Source organism: Charadrius vociferus, unplaced genomic scaffold (assembly GCF_000708025.1).
Source record: "Charadrius vociferus isolate BGI_N301 unplaced genomic scaffold, ASM70802v2 scaffold223, whole genome shotgun sequence".
Classification (NCBI taxonomy): domain Eukaryota; kingdom Metazoa; phylum Chordata; class Aves; order Charadriiformes; family Charadriidae; genus Charadrius; species Charadrius vociferus.
The window spans coordinates 166,226-193,735 of NW_009647674.1; the positions used below are offsets into that span (position 1 = coordinate 166,226).

At 40.5% G+C, this 27,510-nt stretch overlaps 1 protein-coding gene across 1 annotated transcript in view; it reads left to right on the plus strand.

The window, feature by feature from the left end:
• USP4 (ubiquitin specific peptidase 4 (proto-oncogene)) overlaps window positions 1-27,510 on the plus strand; it is a 48,089-nt gene that overhangs the window by 9,233 nt on the left and 11,346 nt on the right. Inside the window, exons 4-11 of the mRNA XM_009881105.1 lie at window positions 967-1,112; window positions 1,283-1,344; window positions 11,722-11,839; window positions 13,944-14,117; window positions 15,983-16,141; window positions 18,392-18,616; window positions 20,377-20,460; window positions 21,229-21,323. Of these exons, the coding sequence (XP_009879407.1) occupies window positions 967-1,112; window positions 1,283-1,344; window positions 11,722-11,839; window positions 13,944-14,117; window positions 15,983-16,141; window positions 18,392-18,616; window positions 20,377-20,460; window positions 21,229-21,323 (1,063 nt within the window). The remainder of the gene's footprint in view (window positions 1-966; window positions 1,113-1,282; window positions 1,345-11,721; window positions 11,840-13,943; window positions 14,118-15,982; window positions 16,142-18,391; window positions 18,617-20,376; window positions 20,461-21,228; window positions 21,324-27,510) is intronic.

Here is a 27,510-nt window from a genome sequence, read left to right on the forward strand (position 1 = left end):
TGATGTTGATAAACTGGAGCAAGTCTAGTGGATACCAACAGGATAGTTGGGGTTGGAGCGTGTGATGTGTGAGAAGAGGCTGAGGGAGCTGCGTTTAGCCTGGAGAAGAGGCAGCTTTGGCAGAACCTTGTAGCACCTATGAGGAGGTTACTGAGAACATGGAGTCAGGCTGTTTACTGAGTCACAAAGCAAAAAACCAGCAGACAATAGTCATAAGTTGTAATGGGACAGATTCCAGCAGAATATGATGAGAACGTTTTCTCTATTAGGACAGCTAGACATTTGAACAGGGCCCAGAGGGGTGGGGGGGGGATCTCCTTGCCAGTTTTGAACACCTGATTGGATAAGCCCCAGGCAGCCTGATCTGAATTCAGCATTGACCCCGCTTTGAGTGGTTGGGCTAGGAACCTCCTGAGTTTCTTCCAGCCACAGTAATTCTGTGTGCAATGCAGGGAGTTTTGATTCAAAAGCTTTATGGAGCGCATTGTTGACTAACTCACGTCCTCAAGAAACTTCCATGTCACTCATGTAAAGCAGTTCTGTCTCTGGTTCTCCTAGGATTCCTTCTTCCTAGTGTGTGAATATTTTAGACATCTTAATGTCTCTTCCTACTGAAACACTGAAAAAACTTCCTTCTTGAACCTATGTTTTCAAATGGTGACTGTTTCACAGAAGTCGGCCACGGGGCAGAAACTCCTCAATGTGTCTCATTATTGGTTTGAGGACTTGGCAGGCAAATACATGACTGAAAGCAGAAGGTTTTGTTTCTTTCAGACTAAATATTAGACAAACTATATAAGCAATTGTAACTTCTGTGATACATTTTCTGCTCAAAGAATCTTGAAGGATCAATGATACAACTCCTTGCTGAATATCTGGCTTGTCAGTTTTTTTCAAAAGCACTCATGTTTTAGGAATTATGGTTTTGTTTTGTGGTTTTTTTTTTTTTTTTTTCCTCCTGAACAGCTACCATTGAGAAAGAAATGAGAAAACTATTTAATATCCCAGCTGAGAAGGAAACTAGGTTATGGAACAGGTACACGAGTAACACTTATGAGCAGCTCAGCAAGCTGGATAGCACTGTGCAAGATGCAGGGCTCTATCAGGGTCAGGTAAGGGGCACAACTTTTTTTAGATTCTCATGTACTACTTTTTCTATTGTGTATTTTTTTTTACTTGCGTTTATGTACTTTGAGCAAACATTGAAAATGTGATTTGTTAATGATTCTGCAAAATGTGTAGCAGACTTGCAGTTACCTTTATTACCTGAACTCTCTTTCAGGTTGTTCTAATAGAAGTGAAAAATGAAGATGGCACATGGCCTGGACAGCATTTCCTGGCAAAGTAAGCAAGCGTGTTCTAAAGGTTTCCACTATCTTGTCAAGCTTGTTCGCTTGGTTTTAGTGACCACATGTTCTCTTTGAAAACCTGGTTATCGCTGGCTATTGTGGATTTCTTTGTTTTGGGTATTTTGAAGAAGGAGAGAAAATTTTGACTATAAATATTCTTCGCTGGTTTTGCTGCTGGTTTCTTGTCCTGGCAACAGTCTTCTGTTTTTAAAGCCCATTTCAAATAGGTTGTGTAAGGATTAAATGGCTTAGGTTTCTATAGTGCTTAGGAGACGAAAGTGCTATTTATGTTGAGCTAGTCTACTTAAAAAGCTAACTCTGCAGAGTGGAGAGAAAAAAAAAAAGTATTCTACCATTGCAGAACAAAAGGGATTTTGGAGTATATTTCCAAAGCTGCCAGTACTGAATGCTCAGAGTTCTTGTAGTTCCTCCTTAGAAAGGGTATAGAAATAGCTGAGCAACACCCCCTGCCTCCAAAGACAATTATCTCCACTATGTAATTTAGAGAAGAGATGAGTAAGAGGGGGGCTTGACGAAATATTGTATGTATAGAATTGATGGTGTAGAAAAGTTGCATGCAGTGATAAGGAACTGCTCTCATCAAGTCATACTACAGAAAGTAAAATTCTGTGATTTTACTAGTCTGATGGGCTACTTGCTTTCCTGTGAGTAGGCCATCTGACTTGATACTGATAAAGAAAATGTTTTTATGTGCAATACTGTTGACTTACAGAACTTTCTGCCAAGTGATCTCATTTGAGATCGTGATCTTACTAGTGTTAAACTTGAAGAATGGATCAAATAGGTCAGTGAAACCTGTTTTGAAACAATTCTCTACTTCTGAGATACAATACTGGGTAAATGGATCAGGAGAATGTTCATAGGATTGTAATGAACTTTCAGTAAGTGTGCAATGTGAAAAGCATCTAAACATTCCTATCATGTACATAATGGAGTACTGGTTGACAGTCAGTATTAGAGAGGCAGCCGTGCAGGACCAGATCATAACCTTTTGTGTCCATGTGAAGCAACGCTAAACAGGACCACTGTGGCGTTCCCAGGCCTCAGTCTTGTCTTTTTTTCAGCAGCTAGTCTGATAGGTAAAGACTCTTAATTAACCTCTAGTGATATTTGAATGAAAACGGTTATCAGTATGCAGATTAATATTTTATAATGGTGTAGAAATAGAGTTGCTTATTATAACGTAGAACTCGTGAAATTGTGTGACTTGATGCTGATAATGGTGGCTGAAAGAACTGTAATAAGTCACATGTGTCAGATGATCTGTTCCTTTATACTTTGTCTTGGCTAACTATTTCCTTGCCTGTTATCTCTGTTAAGAAACTAAGCATGTATATTCCACCTAATGTCTTCCTTATACAGTTGGGTGTGTTGGTTTAGCAAGTTCTGCTCTCTAGCTCTTGTGCCCTTATTTAGTCTTGTGGGTTAAATGCGTAATAACTGTTCAGAAACACTGTTTAAGAAGACAAAGAGGGGAAGAAGAAGCTGGACTGCCCCTCCTTTTTAGGACTGACATTGGTGTGTGCTGATCAGCACACAAACTGCTGATCAAATGAGAAGGACCTTTATATGTGGCTCGGGCAAAGGCTGTGTCTCAGGAAAGCAGTATGCTTTCACATCTTTGGGCTATAACGAGCCCTGCTGGACAAGCATTATGCCTTCCTATGCTAAAGGTGGCTGTGTCATGTAAGGCAAGTCAGGTAGAAGGGTTGGACTTCAAGATTGTTTCCGTGTTTGAAATGGGTGGAGGAAAAAGTTGAGAACATACTCTTTCATAGACATAAGATAACAAAAGATAATGAGCAGAAAGTATTTTCCTGTTAAGTTCAGTGATGTTTTCTGTGCCGTTTTATGTCTTTAAGCTACTAATATTGTACAGCAGTTGCCTTGATAACCCCAAAACCACGTATGAATAGTACTTATGCTGTTGAAAATAATGAGGAACGCTATACTGTATCTGGACCAGGTGTGTCCAGTGGCCTGCCTCATAGCATGGGCAGAAGCAGATGTATGCAGGAGGAATAAAAAAAGTACCCTGTAAGAAGAGGATGTAATCGGCAATGCATTTGCAGTGGTATACTGCTGTCTTCTGGTAGCTTGCAGCTGAGACTTTTCCCAAGATGGTTAAGTCTAGATATTTATGTTGAATATATGTTGACAGGCTGAGGGGACTTCTGTTCTGCATTGTGGTGCTTCCTCTGTTGCGTGTCTTCACTCCTTGTCAAATGTGAGTGGGCTGGTGACAGTCTAGGCTGGATCATTTGTAGATCTTAAGTTTTCTTTCTGCGGGTCTTTCAAGGGTTATTTCACAAAGCTTTTTACCTATTTTTAAGGGATTTATATTTAAAAAAGAAATAGTGAAGGTCTGGGGTTTTTTCTTATATAATATATTCTTAGTGAGTAAGCTAGACCTAATTTTTCTTTCTTGAATCATTGGTGTTGCTCCATATTAATGCATTTATATTTGCTCTGTGCTTTCCTTAAACTTCAGCTTTATTACTGATGTGAATTTGGTTTCCTTCCCCTTTTTAGCATATCTTCATATAAATGCATAAATACTTAATACTCTGTAGTTAGTAATTTATTTGATGATTGAATATTCTCCAGCTAGTTCTCAAGTTTTATTGAGACTCCTTAATTTTTTCAAGACGTTCTTTTGTTAAGGGTAGTTTCTTTTATTTCATTTAGTTTTAAATACACTGTGTAAACTCCACTTCCCTATGAAGTTGAAACCTAGGAGAGCACAGTGCAAAGATTTCTCACTAATCCCAGGTTGAGTCTTTAACATAAGTTGATCTTGCAGCAGCATGGATTTTTTTTTTTTTTTCCCCTTGGAGAGTGGTAATTTAATAAATAAAATCATTAGTAAAACTTTTTTATATAATTAAAAAAAAATTAGCTGCTTGTTTTGACCATGTGCTTTCATTTGCCAGATATCTCAGCAGACAAACCTCAAGTGAAAGCGTACTGTGTGACTTAGGGTGTGTTCTCGGTTGATCTTCTTAATTTTTTTCCTTTTGTTCTGGAAACATGAGATGTCTGTACTGTACTTAAATGTTGCCAGCATTTTAACTGTTTCTGCGAGCTAGTAAAAGACTCGCTAATCTGGAGCGTAAGGTTCAAATCTCATTACTGGATTGGGACATGGATTGTCTTTCCGTGGGCGTGTGCGTGCATATACGTGTTGCATTAAATCAATATTATATGTTTAAGACTCCAGATTAATAAGTTTAGTGCAAAGTCATAGGGACTGTTTATATGTGTAAAATCTGTGGGTGATTGTGAGCAATTGAACTGGGCAGAACTGGTGAGAGAGGAAGGAGGAGAGGAGAGTAGCCAGAGAGAAGATAAGAGTTCCCAGCCCAGAAGAGTATGAGTCTCACCCTGTTAACTGGTGAGGTGTTCAGGGTAGGTTACACTAGGTTACATTAATATTACAGAAAGTAATTCTGTAGTAAAGGAGGTTCTTGTCTGTGGGAAATAGCTGATCTGGCGCTTTTTGGAAGAGGAAGCTCGTACCTGAGGTGAGTTGGAAGCTGCATTAACAGCATGGCTAAGAAAGATAAGTGAGACTATTGCCCTGAAAACCTGTTCTGCTCTTTCATGAGGCTGAGCAAGTCTGTAATGTTGATAAGCTGTTATGCTTTCTAAATAAACTTACACTTTAATGTTCTGAAGAATTGGACTCCTAGCTGCATCTGGTGTCAGCAGGAGCTGTGAATGCTCTGTACTAAGGTGTGGTTTGGAAGAGAGTTGAGTAACCCCAAATTTTAATCCTGTCTCAGGCAAATGTTTTGCTCCAGTATTCTGTTTCTCATCTGGAGGAAATAGGTTTAGCCAAGACCATGGGGAACTTTATACTGGGACATCTTTCTTTGGGCCACATCACTTTAACACTAAAAGCTTGTAAAAAAGTTTTTCCTTATTTAGAGTTTTGATGGTATAAACAAATGGGATGTAGAGTGCTCTGCTGTTGGTAGAGGAATGGTGAGCATCTGCATCGCTGCCTGTGTCCCAAAAGAGGCCTTGGAAAGCTGGGACTTCATGTCATGCGTTATTTGCAGAATATATGTGTGCAAGTTGACGGTGGGGTGCGCAGGTTCCCTGTCATAGGGATTTTTCCCCCACCATTTGCTGCTTGTCAGAGGCCCTGGCTCCTACCAGGGGAAACGGCTTTTCCACATGTTTGACAGCCTTCTGTGTGTTTCCCCTGCCATCAAGCTGGCTGACATCTTACAGAAAAAAATGCTCTTGAACTCCACAGCAGTCCTTGGGTGGTATATTCAGAGTATGTCTGGCTACTGTTGTTTGTTAGTTTGCTTCTCCCGAAGGAACAAAATACTTTATTGTTGTACTTTGAAACTGCTTTTACTACTAGATGAGGTTTTAGAAGAGGGAATGGATTATACTTACTCTAGGAATTTCGAAATTGGAGGCATCCTTTGTTTCTGAAGGGAGATTACATCAATGATTCTGTGGAACTTGGTCCTCTTCAATTGTTACTTATAGGATGCCGAAAATAAAATCCAGAGCTAGCAGAGTTCCAGCTCAGTCCTAGCACACGCTTTTTTATCCTGGGTATGAATAAGAAATCGCGTCAGATCTATAAAAGTAGCACTGTTTCCATCAGGTATTCCTTTTGAAAGCATGAGTGAAGTTGTATTTAGCATGTGCCTGGGAGCTGTCAGCCTCCCTTTGCAATATGCAGCAGGAAAATACCTTCTGGTTCTTGGTTGCAGCTAGAATTTTCTTGCTGTTTCCTCTTCCCGCTCTTCTGTTTACTGGTGGCACTGTATACTCTGTGGACTTCCCCCTGGTACTTTCATCAGTAAAAATATTGGAGGAATTGTTGCTTAATTCACCCATCTTGTAACACATGTGGCTTTTCTCAACTATTCTGTCTTGTATCAGGTTGAAGAGATGCCTAAATCAACATTCAGTGATGTTGCATGCCAGAAATTATGGTACAATTTTAAGACCTCGGTGGTTGATGTGTATTTCATAGGTACATAATACCATAATTAAATGCCCTTTCGTATTTAAAACTGATCTCCTTCCCCCATTTCCTTGTCTGCTGATGATTTCAGAGGACTCCTTCAGCAACAGGGCTAGATGTTCTCTGGGCAGATCTTTATTACATGACTTTGAAGTGCTTGAGTTGGCAGCAGATGCCATGCTTTCAAAGTAGCATTGAGTATGTAAAATAAGTTAAGGAGGCTTTTGCATGTAAGAACTTTATAAATGAAAATCCATTATGGCCTTTGCCAATTAAATATAAGGTCTAGCTTTTCTTGCTTTGACAAAACCTTTTTGTCACAATATTTTAGTCCTTCTTTAAACTACCAATATAAAAAAATTAATGCTACTGTGTGCTCTGAAGGCAGGCTCAACTGAATTGAAATACTTTTCCTGTCTCTGTCTTCCAACCACTTGAAAGCCTCTTACAATATATTTTCAAGCTGTTCAGCTTAGCAGTTTTTCTACTTATCAGCCATATGGCCTCACAGTTTCTGTGCTAGAATAATCTGACTTTGTCCTCTTTATGCTGCTAGTCTCCAGATTTCTCCTCACTTGCCGTTTGTGTGGGTTTGTGAAACATTGTGTGGCAAGATATGAAACGTCTGTCTTTAATTGGCAGACAGGGGGCAACGTGCATGGGTATAGTGAAGCATGAAGTTGTGTACGTGGGGATGAAGAACATAAGTCTGAAATACATGCTGGACTCTGGGAGTTTGATTCCAGTCTTGGTTCAGTCTCCTGAATGTGAGCTCCTATAGCAACCTTGAGGCTAAACCAAATAACCTCACTCGTTCAGTAGGGAAATGCTGAGTGTGCGCCAGAAGACTTTTGATAACTGACACACTGATAAAACTGTGTGTGAAACGATCATATCCTGTGAGGCTGTCAACAAATCTGAAAAGTAGACTAAGGAGAGATTTCAGAAGGAGCCAAGTGAACTGTTGAAGAACTAACAAATAATTTTTGTGCTAGAAAACTTAAAACTTAAAGTATCATATCAGTGAGCAATATAACACTTAAAAGCTTCTGTGGGATATGAGAAATGGAAATTGAAGAAGGGACTCTGCAGGCAGCAGACATGGAGATGAGCACAAACTGACGTCCAAATCATGAAGCCAGATGCTCATGCTGCAAATCGTAGAACCATATAATGGTTTAGATTGGAAGGGACCTTAAAGATCATCTAGTTCCAACCCCCCTGCCATGGCCAGGGACATCTCCCACTAGAGCAGGTTGCTCCAAGCCCCATCCAGCCTGGCCTCGAACACCTCCAGGGATGGGGCACCCACAACTTCTCTGGGCAACCTGTGCCAGTGCCTCACCACCCTCAGAGTGAAAAATTTCTTCCTAATATCTAATCTAAATCTCCCCTCTTCCAGTTTAAAGCCATTCCCCCTCATCCTATCACTACATGTCCTTGTAAAAAGTCCCTCTCCAGCTTTCTTGTAGGCCCCCTTGAGATACTGGAAGGCTGCAATAAGGTCTCCCTGAGCCTTCTCTTCTCCAGGCTGAACAACCCCTACTCTCTCAGCCTATCAAGTGTCTTCTGACTGTAAGATCATTGGAAGAGTTTAGCTGTAGTCTGCTGGATTGGCTGTTGCTGGCCACTGTGAAACCATGATGGTAGATTTTTCTAGAAGAGGTATTTTACCTCAGACAGGAGTTGTCTTGACAGACTCAAATTGTGGTTAAGCAGGAGGACTGATTCAGCAGTCATACCACGCAATCTTGTCCTCAAACCTGTGAAACTGTTTTCTTCAATTCCTGAACATGGTTAGATGAAGTCTTTCTTTGCTATAGCTTGCTGCTATGTAGATTTGCGTAGTGAAATGTATCTGAATGTGTTTATTCCTGTCAGAAACATTGTGGTGGTGATCAAAGGGAAGCTGTAGGAGCTTGGCACCTTCCAGTCCAGTGTCGGTTGTGCCTACAAAGAACAAACTGAGAGTACATTCAGGGGTAACCCACTGAGTAGCCCAGGATGTTTTGGAAGGATCTCGGTCATGAACATCGAAGAACAAATAATGTTTGTCTCTTACTTCAGAGCAAGGTGTTGGGGCCTCTGTTTCCAAGGAAGCAGAAGTCACATACTGTGAGAGGTGGCAGTGGAGGAGGCAAGTGGCTTTGACCAGTCAAAGTCTGCATGTTCCACAGAAACGCTTTTTGGGGCACTGGGGTTAAATGCTTGGCATCCAGGACTTCTGTTGTCACCTCTCTGTGCAAATGAGTCAGTCTCCTTTAGAGCCTGCAGTATTGTGGGGTCAGTAACAGTAGCTACCTGGGCTTAAATGAGAAGCTTTCAGAGAAAAACATTTTTCTTAGCTGCTATCTGTACCTTTCCCCTGGAATCAGGTACCTTTGTGACTGTCTTGTGAAATGAGGGGGAAGCAGCTATGATTAGTAAATCCTCAATCTTTCTTCAGTTATTAGAGATAGATGAGTAACTTGTAAAATGTAAGGCTTCTTAGCATTTTTATCTTCCCAAGTGTATTTCTTTTTTTTTTTTTTTTTTTCTCCGAACTTGGAAAGCTGTTGGCCTCTCTTCTGTTGTTTTACTTCTTACCTGATCCTTCACAGTTTTCTAACGGGAATTCACTCAAGATCCTCGATTACTTTGTAGGTAGACCTTTTCCCACTCTGTGACTTGTCTCTTATCTTTGCTTTCTGATCCGTCTTTTATCTGTAGTTTCTAGCTTTTGGGTTTTTTTTTATGTGTGTAGGTTACTATTGAAGTATTTCTCGGAACTCTTCAGTTGCCATCTGACTCTTGATTATGCACTGCCTCTATGCTTCTATTGGAAGTTTTTAAATTCCTTAAGAGGTCATCCTCCTTTTCTTCCTGCTAGACTTTCTGTGTATTATTTTCCAAGCTTCTTATTCTGTTCTATCACTGAGGTCAAACATGTCAAGAAGAGATGCTACGTTTCCAAGTCTAGCATTTTCTAGATTGCCCTTCTTTGCTTCTAGATAATTCACTTCTACTTCAAACTTTTAAAAGTGTGTTCTTAATGGATTTACAGGCTATTGTTAGCTTAATTATTTTATTCTTGACCTTTGAAACTCCCGCATGTAGAGCATGAGTCTGATAATTGTTGTTTTAGTCTAAACCCGCTTGTTCTCTCGTTGATCTTATCTTTGTGTCCAGGTAGTCTTGAAGTTCCACCTCCAATATGTAATGACCAGAAGGTTGTGTATTGTTCCAGAAATGGTTTTCTTAGTTATTTCTGTAGATCTGCTCATTCTTGTATACTTTCCAGTATCCTTTTTGGTTGTGCTGGCTGGCGGGTTCAGGTTTAAACTATGTTTGGGATTTGTGTTTTCATCTGGAAGCTTCCGTTGTAACTTGTTTCCTTCTGTATTTATTTTACCACTATTACATTTCCAAACTGATAAGTCTGTCCAACTGTTCTGCCTCCCCTTGGCCATTATGGCTTGTTCTTTATCTTCTAGTTTTTGCTTCACAGATTTGCCAAGACTGTTTTCTTAGTAGCATCTGAGCTATGAATATGCATTTTTAGTTTGTATTATTCGAGAATCGGGGCCATCATTGAAAGAGATACAAGAAAGCTGAAGCTTGAGGGCACTGTCCTCTGCTGGTGTTCTGCTGTGCCGCGGTGTGTGAGCCGCTGTTGCGTGGCAATTGGTGTCCTGCACTTTTTTGCATTCAGTTCTGCATGTTTATTTGGGCAAAGATGGAGAGAATAGACTATTTCCCAGTTAGCTCTTGCTTTAGAGAAATTAATTAGTATCAAAATAGTTTCTTTAGGCTTATTTATGTAGTACTATCTTGCGGTTTTGCTTTTTTTATGGAGCCAAAGCTGTCTATGACAGAACATTGCTGAGTTTTAGTGCCTTGTTGGTCTTTTATAACATTGTGTTCCAGTTCTTTTCCAGAGCAGGAGAGAAGTAGCATGGAATAGCCTGGGATTCACAGCCAGGGACTTGAGTCTTATGAACCTTTTTAATCTGTTTCAATATCTCCAGTCTCAAAATGCTGAGGATTACTATGTGTGCCACACATACATAGCAGTGTGTCCTGCCTCTGAGCAACATAGTTGTATCAGCTAGGCTCAGTAACAAACTGGTTTATGCGCACCCAGGTTATCTTCTTACTAATTAATGTTCTGTTTGAGTGCGTGATTTGGGTTTCAAGTAGGGAAGGACTGACTGTCACTTTTAATGTGGGCAAGTGTTTTGTGATCTTAAGATTAGGATTTTTTTAGCTTGCTTGTTTGAAGGTGGTTTGCTCATAGACTTGAAGCTTGCTTCCCTGTCCCTCATGCCATCTGAATTGCCTACTTATTTCAGTCTGGGACCCAGATTTTGCTTTAAGCAAGAATTGTTACTCCTGCTTCTGGTACTTTTGTCTGAGGTTCCTGTTCCAGACAAGTGTTTGGAAGTGTGATCACACACATCAAGACAGTAAATTCTCTGTGTGGGAACTAACTGTAATGCGGCAAGTCCTTGGAGTTTTGTGGGAGGTGGGGCGGGGGGTGAAAAAAGTAGTAGCACTGTTTCTACTTCTTTTTCCTTTCTCCCAGATCAAGCACTGCAACTAGCAGAAACTTTACTACCTCTTCAAAATCATCAGCAAGTTCTTATTCCTCAATGTCTGCCACTTCTGTCATTACTAACGGTGATAGCAGTAACTCCTATGGACTGAACAGCTCCCACCTGGGCAGGGGGGAAGAGCAGGAAAACAGGAATGTTCTTTTTGCTTCTTCATCGTTCATGTGAATAATCCTGTGCATCTTTACCTGTATAGAAAAGGAGCGTGATGGTGCCCTATGAGGAGTTCTGCTACTCTTGTGTACCTGTTTATCAAACTTTACTTTTGAAACCACTGCGTTCTGCTATTCCTTGCTCACTTGCAAAAGTAGCGCATGTTCCAGATCTTACTAACTACTAGGGCATTGCCTGATTTTGAGGGGATTGGGGGTACAAGGGAAGGGTTTATATTATTTTCTCCGTCTGCCAGTGTAGTAGAAGCCTTCCCAGGTGGAGATCGTAATTTTCTTGTTAGGTCTTACAATATATCATATAGACTTAGGTAGACTCTTGCTGCATTAGTGTGCTGTGTACTTGTGGACAGAGGAAATTACTGTGTTACGAGCCTTAAATTAATAATAGACTGTAATGATTAATATTTCCAAAGTTAGCACATATACTTCACATTCCTGGTATTCCATATTAGCCACTATGAAGCAGCAGAAGCATGTAGGCTGGTTAAAAAATTTCATTGAACAGTTTTTTGACTCGTTGATGTGACTCTTGAACAGTATTGAGACTTGGTAAACTCATTGTGGAGTTCACTATGTTGTCTTTCTTTCAGAGGTTCTGGATTTGTTTGTAACTCTTACAACTGCAGGGACAGTGCTTCCCTGTCACAACCTGGACTCTGTGGACTCAGTAACCTTGGAAACACCTGCTTCATGAATTCTGCGTTACAGGTAAGAATTGGAAGGAGCCCTCTTTAGAATTAAGTAAGACCAGTCTCGCAGAGATCGTGGATTAAAATCTGTGGAAAGGAAAGCATGTTTTAATGTGATTCAATGAGGAGACTGCACATGGAATAAAAAAAAAACAACCAACCAAACCCCAAACAAAAAAAATCAGTTAATGTTTAGTTTGGCTTATGCGTGGCACATCAGTAGTATAAAATATAGTACAGTATTAAGGACTGGATCGGAAATACATGGTTTCTGAAAGGCTACGGGGAAGTCATACTAAACAGGTGCCTAACTGTAATGCAAGGTCCCAATGCTGTGCTCTGACAAAAATGGGCTGATGTGGAGGATGTTTTGACTTGTTTGTGTCGCATAAGCGACATGAGCAGGTCACTGCATGCAGTTCTGGGGTCCATGTTTAAAGATTCTTGAGAAATTAAGAGTATGAAAAGCCACAGGAAGAATTCAGAGTATTGTGTGGGGTGTTAAGGTTGTAACAGTTATGCATAGCTAATAATTATTAGTATACTTATTATCTCTTAGGTTTATTTGGTTCATCTTAAAAAATGCAGAAACCTGTTAGGGATAGTTGTTTGCTAAGAAATTCAAACAAAACATGAGCCAACTTGTATGAACTTTGATTTAAGCAATGGGTAAACTTCTTGTGTGGTGCAAGTGCTATGTAATGACTTCTGTCACTCTGGCATCTTTGAAAGCTAGAACAGGTCTTAAAATAACTATAATGCATTATGCATGTGGTATTCAGGATACCACAATAAACTTGGACTGCCTTGCTTTTTTGTTTGACACGTCTTTATTTTCACTTGTATCATGGTAACCTTCAACTGCATTATGTTTTCTTGAATTTTATAGCTAAGGGAACTTTTAAAATTCATTTTTATTGTCGAAGTAACTTAATCCAAACACACTTCAATCTTAATTTTGCATGCAAACTAGTCACGTTAAAGACCAATTACTTTCTTTCTGGTATTTACTATTGGGCTTTAATTTTCAAATGCAAATTTATGCCTTAATTTTTGGAAGTTCTTGGAATTTTGTCAGCAATGGTTTCCCAGTGAGAGGCTGGTGTCAAACGATAGCGGGCTATAAACATTTTAATGTTGTTTGCCTGGAGAAGGACACTTAACGCCTGGGCATTGGAACTGGGAAGATACGGTAGGAAATAAATTCCACAAAGTATGCATCAAGGCAGTGAAGGTAGAGTTGGCTAAAGGACAAGACTATGCTTTTCTGACCCTCTCCAGATTGCCATGTATAACTGTGCCGGGAGACCTGTGTACCTACACCCAGCAGGTGTGTACTGCTGTGCAGGCATCTGCCACAGCACCTGAAATCTCAGGTATTCAGAAAGAGTTCAGTTTAATATTTTCTTGATACTACGGTGCCTTGAAGCCGTAGTAATTTTGATCGTATCTCAGATTTGGCTCTTTCTTGTTCCCACGTCCAGGTCTTGCCTTACTTATCTGAGTGTTACTTCTTGCGACAAGCTTTGAGTCTTTGAATTACTGAACTAGGGAAACTACTTCCTGTGCTAGTTTTACTTGTGTCCTGAGGTTTATGGTGATTTCCCAGGATGTATTAAATCTTTACTATGAAACACCGATAATAAGTATATAAAGGGGAGAGTAGATATGGAGTGGTACCCTTCCTGCCTTTAAACTTTGCTAACTTTTTGATCGTGATTTTTTTTTTTAATGGCATTTGGTTCTTTGTAGGACAACGTGTAGCTTGTGTTTCACCTCACAGAGTAACAAGGCCCTCTCTTATTCTTACTGTTCCTTATATTAGGATTTCAAGGTTAGAAAGTGAATATGGGATGTAGACTTGAACATTAAGGTGACATCTCTAAAGACCTTTCTGACCTGTTCTGTGCAGATTTTGATGTAATGCAGCGGTAAGATAGCCTACCCTACCACCTCGGTAATGTGTGGAAAAACAGATCTATGTAAATATGTACTCAAATTCAGTCTCACCGGTTTTGTTAATGCGTAGTACATGCTGTGATGTGAAAGCTGGGTTTGTTATTTCATTGTCATGCAGATTTGTTGTCCTGCGCAATAAACTTGTTCTCTGAATGCTTTTTCAGTGTCTGAGCAATACCCCTCCTCTGACTGACTATTTCCTGGAAGATAAGTATGAAGCTGAAATAAATCAGAACAATCCACTGGGGATGAGAGGAGAAATTGCAGAAGCCTATGCAGAGCTCATTAAACAGATGTGGTCTGGGAGACAGTCTCACGTGGCCCCACGTATGTTTAAAGTAAGTACTCCATGTTCTTGTAGCATAGCTCTTTGACAAAAGAAACAGTGAAAGCTAATATGCCTTCCACTTATTTTGGTGTTACGAAAGCAGTAGTGACAGAATTGCTTCAGTGTTGTTTCATGTTTTATGTAAATACTTTGCAGGGTACAGGGAGGAACTTGCCAGTCAGTAGTGTCATACCCCAGAATTGGTTACTGCTCTTTAATGTTAAATGCCTTACTAAGTACATGACCTTCCAGCCTGCGAGTTGTTTACAGTGCATCAAAATGATCTTTGCTACAAAACTAGGCAAGGTCTTGTGAATTGCCAGCTGTGAACTTTAATCAGAGAGAAAAGGTGTGCAAGTTATAAATTTAAAAAATGAAATTATAAAGTGGTGAGCAAAATGCACCCCCTTGTCTGTAACGTTAATTATTGGTTTAATGTTCCCAGTGCTTCACTGTAAAGAGCTGCTTTCAGCTGAAATACTGCAATGTAGCAGTTGTGTATGAACCCCTAGAAAAATTGTAACTGTCTTTTATTTTAAATGTAATGCAAAGATGCTCTAGTGCAAAACAATGTAATTAAAGCATCCAAAGAACAAGAGTTTGCTTCTGTAGTGCAGTCACAGCATGTTGAGGAACTGTGACAGCCCAAATGTATGAAACAAGCAATGACCTGATATTAATGAAAATGTTCATCCTGTTGCTGTTCAGGTTTTGCATGGTACAGTCTCAAAATTGAGGGTATATGCTTTTGAGACCTGGAGCTAAAGCCTTATGGACTACACAGATCTGTCCTCTGTAGAGTCATAGGTAGTTCTGAAACAACGAGATATTATTTAATTTCTGTGACTTGGAGTTGCTGGCACATCATCCACTGCTATTAAAGTTGTTCTGTAGACCTCTGTTCAGAGGAAATATGCAAATCTGTAGTGGACGTCAATAAAAGTGTCTTAATGTAGGCTGTTCTGGTTTAAGACTGGAATAGCAATTACTCTTTATTTTCTAGTACAGTATTGTGATTTTTCTAACAACTGTTGCTGACTTAGTAACAGTGTTAACTATCTTTATAATACAAATAACCCTTCAGTTTGGGCTCCCTTGCGGTTGTCATCTTGAGTGGTTAAAATGTACTAAGCATAATTCTGCGAGACTGTGTTTGAGAAAACTAGTGATGGTTGGTAGGACTGACCACTCCTTCAGCTAATTGTTTTTCCTGTGGGACCCCTTTCTGTTGTGTTTTTCTTTTTTTTTCTTTTTTTTTTTTTTTGGAGCAGGAAATGGCAGTGTTGTGAGTTAGCACTTATGAAATAAGAGGCTATATTTGGGTATGCTGTTTCTGGCTCTTGGTAACTCGGGCTGTTATGTTTCATAGCTTTCTATCACAATTTTAGAATAGCTAGAGGTTACGGTGGCAGAGGATTTCAATCTTAGTTTTAAGCCAGTTTTGTTATTTCATAAGTATCTTCTGCAAGCATTTTTGCCTTGCAATCCACCTTCTTGAAGATGCTACCTTATAGCAAGTCTGCGTTGTGGGAACTGTAGGTTACTGAAAGAGAAATTAAAGTACAAAATGCATCAGGCAGATAGGTTCTGTGTACTGTTTGTTTGCAGGTTCCTAAATTAATACTGATAACTTAGATTTCTAGCATCGCAGCCCTGAGTGCATTCTTCCCTCTCAACACTAGGGGGAAAAATAAAAATAGTTGGGAAACTTATTCTGGCACTCTTACTGCATTAGCATCTAGATCACCATGGTTTCCTGCTAACATAAGGTAGCATGGAGTTGATCTCTGCAGAAGCCTGAGTGAGTGTTTTTATTCCTGTCTTTTACACGTAGGTCATGGTCACCCCCCTCTGACTCTTACCTTTGTGTTTCAGACACAGGTTGGCCGATTTGCTCCTCAGTTTTCAGGATACCAGCAGCAGGATTCCCAGGAGCTCTTGGCTTTTCTTCTGGATGGTTTGCATGAAGATTTGAACAGAGTGAAGAAGAAGCCCTACTTGGAGCTGAAGGATGCCAATGGCAGACCTGATTCGGTATGATGCCCTTTACTTGAGGGTGGGGAAGGTAGTGCTTCTGAGTGAGTTTAATTGAGTTTTGTGACAATTTCTGGCCTTCCTGCTCAAAGGCCACACAATCATCCTCCCTACAAAGCAGTGTACCTGGGAGGAGAGAACCCTGTTGTGCTTTATAGCCTGGCTGACTCTTCGTGACACCTCATGGCACACTGCTGTTGCTCTGCCTTACAGAACGTTCTTGTACTGGTGTGCAGGAAGATGTACTTGTGGTACAATGCTGCAGTGGAAAGGAAGGAAGTTTATCTCGTGACATAACAGCCACCCAAAAGTAGGCTGTAGTTACTACCATAACCTTTCCTCCTGACTACTCAGGCCCACCTTCTTTCTCCAGGTAGATTGAGCAGCAGCTTTTAGCATCAGTTTGAGGAGAGTGCTTGCTGTGTAGGCCGTCGTACTTGCATGTGAACTTGGGTGGGACTGGGACCGTTCTCACATGGAGGTGCTGGGGTACCCCTCAAATAAGGGTCTGAACGTGTGTCCTGGGCACGGGATTGTAAGCAGCCATTCTGGTGTCCCACTGGTAGACAGCACAGTATAAAATGAAATGAGCTTTTAGGCCAGAGTTCTCACGTGTGCTCCCTCATGGCCTCTGGACAAACATTATCCATGAGCTAGATTTAAAACCAGGCTGAAAAAGGTGCATGAAAGCACGGGTCAAGGCAAGGAGAGAACCAAGGTATAAGTGTCTTGGTACAACCATGGATCTTGATGATTTCCTAGTGTTTGGTGAACTTCCAACATCTCCTTAAGAGGCTTGACTTGATTTTTCTCCTTTCTGGTGCATGGAAATGGGTACGCTGATATTTAAGAAACCTTACGTTTTATTTAAATTAAATTTGAATTTAAACACCCTTGAGCTCCAGTTACCCACTCTACCTAAATAGACAAGTAATTCTCTTATGCCATTGCCCTGACAGGCCAGAAAAGTCTCTTCTGCTCATTTTTTTTCTTCCTGCCCTCTCCCTATCCCCTCTTTCCCAGTCAACACTGATATGTGACCCCCTTGCAGACACTTCTTTGTTCCTCTGAAGTTGGCAAAAGCCATGCTCAGATTACAGTGAGACACATAATAGTGAAACATCTTTCCTGAAGTGAACTCACGCTCTCCTGATCAGGCATTTACCTCTTGTCACAGTACAAACAGCGGCAACATACTGACAAACGCAAAGTCCAGAGTAAATACATTAGGTGGAAACATGCTTTAGGAGCATCTAAAAGCCAGATGCAATAATTATTTTTAGGAAGTGTTTGTGGCTAGTCGTTTTCTCTCTTAACGGGCAGTAACTTCGTATTGTTTGCAATTTCTTGCATAACACAGTGCGTGTGGCAACAGCACAAGAAGTAGTATATTTAATCTTATTTTCTCACCAAGAAATGCTGAGGATTGTGGGATGAAGGCATGCTGGGCACCCTTTCCATTTTATTTATGTACTTTCTTCCCTGTGATGTAGGAGGCACACACGCGTATCTGCCTTGCATCCATATCACTGCAGTTGTTGGAGCTAGTTAGTCTGTTCCCATCTCAGCATCCTGGTCAGTGACAGTAGCATTGCAGTGTGTGTGTGTGTGTCTATGGCACTTACTTCACTTGAGATATATCTCAAAATATATGGTATTGTACCATAAACTAAAAGTTTCATGCTAAGAAGAGCCTCTGATTGCATTGAGTAGACAAATGCCATTTACCAGATGCCCTTAGATAAAGTATTTATAAGTTGTATTGTGAAAGTCTTCAAGGGATTGTAATTTGTCTCCTGTTACACTTTCTTTGTGAGACATGGACCATCATTTTCCAAGAAAAATCTCTCTGCTTCTTTCTTGGAAGCTGTAACTACAGTTGTCTTTCAAAAGTGGGGGCAGCAGTCCATTCCTCATGGAGGAGAGTGGAGCGTATCTCATTAGCAGCTTGCCGTCCTGAAGAGCAGTGTGTAACACTGTCACTGTCCCCTCAGCTCCATTCATGCTTCTGGCATTGTGTGCACCAAGGAATACCTGACCAAGTGACTCTGCTAAAATAGATGTATTACATTTAACTTTACTCAAGGCCTTAATTTCACTGAGAAGAAATTCCAGTGTGTTATCCCTCTCCTCTTCTGTGAAATATACCTGTCAATACCAATTTTCTGAGTGTTGTTTGATCCCTGTGCTTGCCATGCTATGGAAGTGTTTCCAAGAAATAACTTAATATTATTATTTTTCTTCTTACAGGAGGTCGCGAAAGAGGCCTGGGAGAATCATAGGCTGAGGAATGATTCTATCATTGTGGATATTTTTCATGGTCTTTTCAAATCTACCCTTGTTTGTCCCAAATGCTCCAAGGTTTCTGTGACCTTTGATCCCTTCTGTTACTTAACTCTTCCACTGCCCTTGAGGAGAGATCGTCTTATGGAAGTTACCCTGGTATATGCAGACCCACAGCATAGACCTGTCCAGGTGAGACGTGTTAAAGACACAACTTTAAGTCATCTGACTCACTCTCTTAGGTTTTAAAGCTGAGACTTCTCAAGTAATCTGAAGGACATTGATGTTGACCTTTGAGTGAGGTACAATGGATTTTTTTTAATGTAAAAACTGGGAATTGAACACGTGTAATCAAGTGGCTTTGTAAAATCTCGGTTTGTGAGACTATGGTCGTGGGTCAGCTGGAAGTGGCTTACTCGTTCCTGTGATGAGATTACCTGTGTGTGATGTACTGCTCCCTGAAAGCAGTAATGTGTTTGCATTGTCATGTTTACCTCGTGTTACGTTGGAAAATGTAAAGGTGAAACTTATCTAAATCAGTAAGGCCTTTGAATTTCAAACAGAAATGAAAAAACATCCCTTTTGGAAAAACCTGAAAAATTACTTGATTGCTTTTAAAGTGTGCTTGACTCTAAGATAGACTTATTTTTTTATTTTTTTTTTTAGATCTGCCCCCCCTTTTATTTTCAAATGAGCCTGTGGGTGGGCACACACATACCTAAAGTAACCTTGTATGTGCCACACATGTCAAGAGAAGCACAAGATCTGGAACACTTAAACAGAGTGACTAGATGGTCTCGATGCAGTTTTGGAGGCGCTGATTGGCAATATTTGCATGTGCTGTGCATTATAATTACAGATGATAAAACTTGAGCTTTGTATATACACTGTTAGTTTGAGGGGGGTGATAGGTACAGTGGAGAAGGATGTATGCTGAATTCACAAACTATCCTGCTTTTTGTACAACTGAAATCAAGGACAGCAACACTTGTTCTTGTCACCAAGATTTTATAAAGGGCAAGAACAGAGAAGGGATTAACTGAGAAAACAAGTAAGATTACCAATAACATAGAGACTGAAAGGATAAATTCTTATCTTTTAAAGAATCAAGATTAACAGAACTCCTACCTGGAGCTCTTTTAGATGGCTGCATGCATGTTCTACATCCCACCTTCAGTCTCCCTGTGAGCCATTCTTTACATTTTGTGATCTTCCAGTTGGGAAGACAGAGGTGTGCACCACTATGCCCCTCTGGTGTGTGATACAAGGAGGAATTGTGTGTCTGCCATGTGAGTTGTGCTCGTGTGCCAAGAGAAAGTGAGTGGAAAGCCTATGATGGCCACAGTGGAGTATACAGATTGATAGTATAGCTGAGAAGATCCTGGTGAATATTGATACATAACAGATTTGTTTCAGTCTGAGGGCATGTCCGGAACAGAACTTGTAAAAAAAAGTAAACTACAGCCTGTATTGATGGCATTGCCCCTCAAATGAAGGTTTAAGTGGTCTGATCTGCTCAGGTGGCTCTGTCCTTGTGTGCAGTCCATGCACACATTTGCCTTCCTGTCTGTCGAGACTTCTGACTTGACCTCCAGAGGCACTGGGGAGAATGGCTCTAGGATGTTTTTTTGTCACATAAAGAAACAGCATTTTTATTTTCTGAGCAAGCCGCTGTGTCTGGTGGTTGTTTGTGGGTTTTTTTGTTTTGTTTGGGTTTTACTACTGCTGAGCCTGATCAAAGCAGAAGGTCAATTGTTTAAGGGTTTTGCATTCCCTCCAAGTCCCTGCTTTGTAAGGTAGAGCTGAGATCCAGAAGACCTTGAAGTGTGTAGCTGCGACCTTAACTTCAGCACAACTCCTATGAACTAAAGGTTTTATTTCCATTTTCTTGCTCTCCACTTTGCATGGATTTGTTTTGCCTGATGTAAGCATGATGTTATCTTTGTTTCTAGTACCGGGTTGTGGTGCCGATGATGGGGGCCATCTCGGATCTGTGTGAATCGCTCTCCAAACTCTCTGGTGTTCCTGCAGAAAATGTAAGGATAAACACAGCAAAGTAATTTTAATAAATGTTTGTTCTTCTTGAAGGATTTTGGTAGCTTAGCTTTTAGGTGGGTGATAAACTTGAACTTAATGGAATAGTAGCAAAACCCTGACAAGTTTGGAAGTTGTTCTTTGATTGTAAAACAAAAAGACACATGAAACAATCTGTGTTTATTCTGATGCTTCCATTGCAGTAGAGACGTTTAAGAGAAGGGGCAGAAAGCTAGCACCGATCCCCAACATTTGTAATAGTCTAGTTTTAGTACTGAGACGTGTTCAATGTCTGTTTTGGATCCGCCTCTTCTTGGACATCCTTTTAGTAACAAAGGGATTGGGTGAGCTTTTCCAGAAGGAATGGTTTTATAGTCGATGGGGTATTTTCAGGATGCCAGCGTAGTGCTTGAATTTATTTCAGTTAATTATAGATATGAGTGATCTGTGCCTGAAATCCTAGCCTGTTGCTGCTTTGATGTTGGGATCTGTGCTGTTGTTTTGACCAGGCTGACTTGCAGCTGTTGGAATTGCATCTCCTCAGTATCTCTGTAAAATCAGTCTGTTATTTGCTTTGTTTTTCTGATCTGTCTTAACAAATACGGCTGATTCGCTGCTGCATGCTGCTATAGAAAACAGTGCTGATGTTGGTGTGCTGAAAATTCTGATAAAGAATAGGAATAAACTATTGCTTGAATCTAAAGTTAGTTTGCCTAAATTTATGTAAGCTTTTATTATAATATTTTTGAAAATATCACTTGCTGTTCTAGATGGTGGTGACAGACGTGTATAATCATCGATTCCACAAAATCTTCCAAATGGATGAAGGTTTAAATCATATCATGCCAAAAGACGACATCTTTGTGTGAGTAAAGTGGGAAGATTCCATGATGCGAAGAATACTGCAAAACATTTGCTTTGATTTCAGGATATAAATCCTGATATTCCCGCCCCTCCTTGTCTCAAAACCTAAGACTTCCTGTAGACCTTTTGCATGACGTAGCAGCAGGTCACCATGTGCAGTGTAGGTGTTTTCCTAACACAAAGGAAGTCGTGGCCCTGGGTAATAATTAACTTTTTGGTCTGTGTTCTGCAGCTTGAAACTTTCTACTAAGCCTATTTCAGATACGATGATCTATGTCTGGATTACGGTTATGCTTTTACGTGCATTTTTAGGCAAGCTAAAGCTTACTGTTCTTATGCTCCAAATCAGCCAAAAGCCTTGGAGCTGTTACTAGGATAGCATGAAGTCTGAGCTGTTGTACTCTGCCTTGCCAAAAAAACATCATATAGTTGTTACAGCACCCGGCTAACCATGACGGGGGGGGGTCTTGATAGACTCTTGACTAGTGCTGACACTATCTGTCTTAACTGTGATTGTGAGGGACTTCAGCAAAGCTGAGGATTTGGTTGTGCTTGGTGTTTTACATACGTGTGGTGGTTCAGATGTCTCCAGTCATCTGTGAAATCTGGTGAGGAGAGCAAAATTTGTGTTCCTCTATTGCAGCTGGAAAACAAAAAATACTGCATATGAAGTGCAAAGTGGGCTTTGAGGCTCACAACTGAACGTGGTGCTTGTGAGGTCAAATCCAGCCCTTCAGCACAAGTCCAGTCTTCCCCATGTGAGGATATTCCATTGCAAGGATGTTGCTTCTGTAAAATTGTTGTGCCAGTGTGAAGTCCTGCACTGATATACTCTGGTGCAGTGTGTACCTTTCACTGAGCGGGATGCTGTGACGTGCTGCTCGGTGCTATTCTGTCATGCCGTCTGTCGTGACCTCATTGCTGAGATGCAGTGTCTGAGTTTTTCTGAAAGTTCTTGTCATGTTGTTTTCTTCAATTGCAGCTGAAAGTGTGGTGAGTTAAGGTGCCTAGGAAGGATACTTGGCTTCTCTGAAATCCATTTTGTGAGGGTATTTTAAAGTGTTAGATTGTAAGTAAGTCTGTCTCCAAAGCTAGTAAAACATTGAAAAAAGTGTGATATTACAATGGTAATTACAAACCCCCCCACTTTCCTACAGGCATAACATGTTGCGTATCCCTCCACAGAAAACAACTGTCTGAATCGGGTCGGCTCCGCGGTGAGGGGGAAGCAGTAGCTGAACTGCAGCTTCATGTGTGTTTTCCTTTGCAGTCACCACTTCTACGTGCAGGCACAACTTTGAGTGAGGTGATGCTGTGAGTCATAGTCATAGTGAGTGAACTGACCTGGGTTAAAAATAACCCTCTAAAGAAGAGGAGAGGTAGCAGGAGGAAGTCTTGCTAATCCTTCTTTTCTATGTGCACCCTCTAAGATGTTTTCAGCACTGTAGGGCAAGAGCAAGCAGCCAGGCACCAGGGCAAGAATGAGCAGAAAGCTGCTCACAGGAACTCCCTTTAAATGGCGATGCTGCCAGGAAAAAGATAAGTAAAGTAATATTCTAACCTACAGGTAAAACCCAGCATTCTTTTATCGAAAGGGAGTCTTGTCTCAAATATGCAACAGAGAAACAGTTGTTCATAAAGAGCAAAACTTCTTTTGTAAAGGCAAATGGATAATCTCATTTATCCTGGACAGTCTGCTTACCTTGTCTGGTTGTAACAAGTCTGCTCGTAGGTGTTCTAAGGTTTAATTTGAGAAATGGTAATAGCAGTGTGAATGTTCTTTAATTCCACTCTGTTTCCATCTATTAAGGTCGTGTATCTGCTGAAGTAGGTGTGACAAGAGGGATTGACCAAACATCACAATCATGGAATGGTTTGGGTTGGAAGGGACCTTGAAGATCATCTAGTCCCACCCCCCCTGCCGTAGGCTTCCTCTAGACCAGGCTGCTCAAAGCCCCATCCAGCCTGGCCCTGAACGCTTCCAGGGATGGGGCAGCCACACCTTCTCTGGGCAATTTGTTCCAGTGCCTCACCATCCTCACAGTGAAAAATTTCTTCCTGATATCTAATCTAAATCTACCATCTTCCAGTTTGAAGCTATTCCCCCTCTTCCTATCACTACATGCCCTTGTAAAAAGTCCCTCTCCGGCTTTCTTGTATGTGCCTTTCAGATACTGAAAAACTGCTCTAAGGTCTCCCCGGAGCCTTCCCTTCTCCAGACTGAACAACCCCAACTCTCTCAGCCTGTCCACCTAGGAGAGGTGCTTCAGCCCTCTGATCATCTTCATGGCCCTCCTCTGGACCTGCTCATCAGTTTTGTGTTAAGATTAGGACAAGGTGGGATCGATCAGGGTGGGTCTTCAACTTGGGATTTCTGAACTGCAGGTTTGAGTGATTCTTTAGGGATTTTTACTCTTTTGCTGTTACTTACTTGAAGAGCCTGAGGTGAGCAGGCTGTGAGAGTGTGGTGGCACAGGGAGAAACTTTGAAAATTGTCACTGAAAGGACTCGGTTGAATTTAAGACTAGCTGTGTTAGGTTTTTGGTTCATTGGGCTCTGGCAAACTGATGACATTGAGGATATGCTGAAGCCTTGCTTTTTTTTGTTTGTTTTGTTACTGCATGTGTTATGTGTTTCTAGTATATTTCTGAGAAATTTTTCTTTAGTTTTTCCTTGCAGGAATGCTTTTGTTTTGGTTTTTTTTTAATTATTATTTAGCCCATGGTCTGACAAATACTTGGAAATCTCTGTGAATTGAAACTCTTCGTTAAGTTGGCACTGGCTTGTATAAGTTTCAGGTCTTTTTTTCTAAATCTTAGTCTAAGATGGTGAGGATTATCTAAGTTGCTTTTGGAGGGGTAATATTGCCTGTTTTGACTTGGTACATCATTGCTAAAAAAGTGCATAACTTCAAAAGTAATGTGAGTATTTTTATTCTGCTGGCTTCAAAACTTGTTTTCTATTGGGGAAGGTACTTGTAGCCGTGGAAGTGCATCACTGCCTTCCGCTTCTTGCAGAAAGGATGCTTTCACACCTGCTAGAGGGGACTCCTGCACAGAATCCCACCCTGGTACATTTAGCCATCGCACTGGCCCTTGTATGTTTTCCTTCAGCATTGGGACTTCTCATGTGTTGCCTGCTTGCTTTTTTGGATGAGAAGTAAATGCCTCTCTGACTTGTACCTGCCACCACTACCTGTGTTAGGGCTGGGCCCAGGCACCGCAATGCATGCATTCTTTGTGGGTCTCTTCTCCAAAACCAAAGCAGGAGCAGCCCCGCTCACTCCTCCTGTGTTCTCTGGTTAACTTGTTCCTTCTAGCCTAACTGGTTTAGTGTTCGTAAAATGTACTGCTTTTTATGTTTTTAGCATTAAAATGTAGCTTGTGCTTATTCTCAGTGATGGTTGAGTAACACTCAGCATCAGGAATAAAAAAATATTTTAAAAAATATTTAAAAAAATAATCTTAAGTCTTTAAAATCTTCCACCTTTAAAGAAAAAACTTGCTTCCACCTGAAACTAAAAATATGTAATTGAAAGAATGTACAGTTGAGAAATACTTTATTTCCTCAAACTAAATAAAGAAGACTTAAGTGCCCGCTAAAAAGAATTTTGTTCTTTTGGTTTTAAATTAAGGCAAATTCTTTAGAGAAGTGACGGGAAAAGACTTGCTTCTTCAGTGACTTGAAGGATGGCTCTGTATGTCTGCATAGTCCACAAAATGTTTAGCTTGGAAAAGATCCTCTTTTGCTGACTGGTGATGTAGTTGTGGGGTGTACCACTAGTTACGAGTAATGTATATCTCTTCTGTTCCTGAAAGAAAACAGTCTTTGTGTTGATTAATGAAGGGGAGCAGCTGCCTTTTATTAGAAACTATTACTGTGTAATGTTTTACAGTGACAGTATTTTCGCCCAGAACTCACAATTGAAATAAATAACAAACTAAAGATTTGATATATCATGCTAACCCGTCAAAAGGTTATTTGCACAACATTTACACTGGATATTGCCACAAAATAAATTTCTAAGAAGACTTTCTAGAGTGTTAAGTTGGGCTGACAAAATAGGAATTAATTTATAAGCTAGAATGTAAGCTGTTTGCCTAATGTGTTTTGAAAACATACTGTTTTCTAAAATTTGTTTGAATCACTTAATTGCCTTGTAGTAAGACTAAAACATATCAGCTTCTATTCTAGGAGAACAGAAGTAACAGAAAAGATGAGGTTTTTAATAGTGTTAATTATGTTACAAATCAAGTAGAAAATCTGCGTCATTTCAGGATATTGTGCTCGCAGTGCTGCAAAGCTGAGTGAGAGGTGTGTCGGCTGCTGGGGAAAAATAAACTGGAGAGGGATATCTGGTAATGAGGGTACCTTTTGCAGGGTGTGTTCTAAGGTACTAAATGTTAACCTAGAAGCATTTAAAGTTGGCATATACTATGCAGCCTGGGATATGACCAGGGACTGCTAGCTCATAGTTTGTATTTAAATGAGAGTTTTTCTAGAATCAAAAAATCTTTCCTATTTTAACTAACGCGATAGTCACACTCACCTACTCAAACTCTTTCCTGATTCATGTTTTATTGATCCCGGCGCACCCTTTTATATACTGATCATCTATTCTTATTTTCCAGAAGCATCCAGTGGCAAGCCTTCCCTGTTGGCAAATTGTAATGTGTATATCTCATTAATATGATTTAAGTAATTGAAGTTAGACATAACTGGATGGAAAACAAAGTGCAGTGAAGTAAGCAATTAAAAATAGAGTTAAATCGGTACAGCATATTCAGAAATAAGTTTCTCAGATGTGCCTTCTCCAAACTTATACTTTAAAATTCCAAACTGCTCAGTGGACTCTGTTGATTTTTGAGGTATCTTCCTGAAGGATTTTGCTACTTAGTCTTTGATTTTGGATGTGCTCACAGGTCTTTTTGTTCCTTCCTGGTAGCCAATCCGAGAGACTTATGAGAGAAGCTGTGATAAACTGAAGACAGCACCCTTCCATGCCTCATGCTGGTCTTTAAATAATCATTTTAATTGTGTAACAATTTCCTCACCTGGAAAGTACTCCTCCTGTCCACTGCCAGAAGCAAATGAAGGTTGTGTTAGTGATTGTCTGTGGTTGTTTGCTAGAGTCTGAGAATGCAAAGAATGGGTATGTAGTGATGGAGGGGGCTACAAGGCCCCCAGGCTGTAATTTAATGAGCAGCTGCCATCAAATTGTTCCTCTGTTCCTTGCTGTCCTTGTCCTCCTCTAAAAAGGTCTTTGCTTAGAGTCCAGCAGGTCTCCCACCTTTGATTTTGCTGGGTTAGTAGGCTGCATCTGTACTGAGTGGGCTTCCAGGAGAGCTGGAGCAGAAGGGGCAGGCTGTTCTTTTTCCTAACTGGAGAGTGATTTGATCAATTACTTTATATATATCCTTTTCTTGGCATAGGAATTGAGGTTGTGGCTACCACCTGGGTGATGGTCTTCTGTAACAGAAATCGGTTTCAACGGTTCTGAAGCCTTAGGGTCTTGTAGTAACTTAACCTGGCAGTTCTCACCTTCTGTATATTTCTTAGCATCACCTTAAGTTGGCTCAGGACTGAAAAATTTAGACATGAACGGTCAGTCTCTTGCAGTATTTTGCCACGTTTGCTTTGCTGGAGGCGGTAGTCAGACCTGGGTCTTCATATGACAGTATCCCCGTTGGTTCGACAGACTTTTGATTTTTAGGGTATTGCACACTAGCCAGCTAGCAACACATGTCTCAATTCAAAATTCAAGGAAGAATCTAATACTGTAGGAGGTCTGTGCCTCAGCAGGGATGTGATTTTAAAAAAAAACAAAAAGTCAGTACTTTTGTAATGGTGTCTTGCTTTTGACACCAATGTGTGTCAAGCCTCAGCTGTGGATTTACACCTCTGTATTGGGTGGTTACTGAGCAGAATATTGATTTCCATGAAATGCTTAAGTTGTGAATGTCACTGAGGAGGAACTCGCACAGCACGTTACAGTGGGAATAGTGTAGCTGGAAGGTATTTTATGATTCTTCTTATATTTGCTTGATAGCGGACACAGTCTGCAGGCACAGATACTGTCATCTAGACTGTACTGTTGATGAATACTTGTGAAATGCGCAATATGTGGGATGTATAGAATATTGAGCTTGCACCTGTGATTTAGGTGATTTCGATGGTTGAAAAAGCTG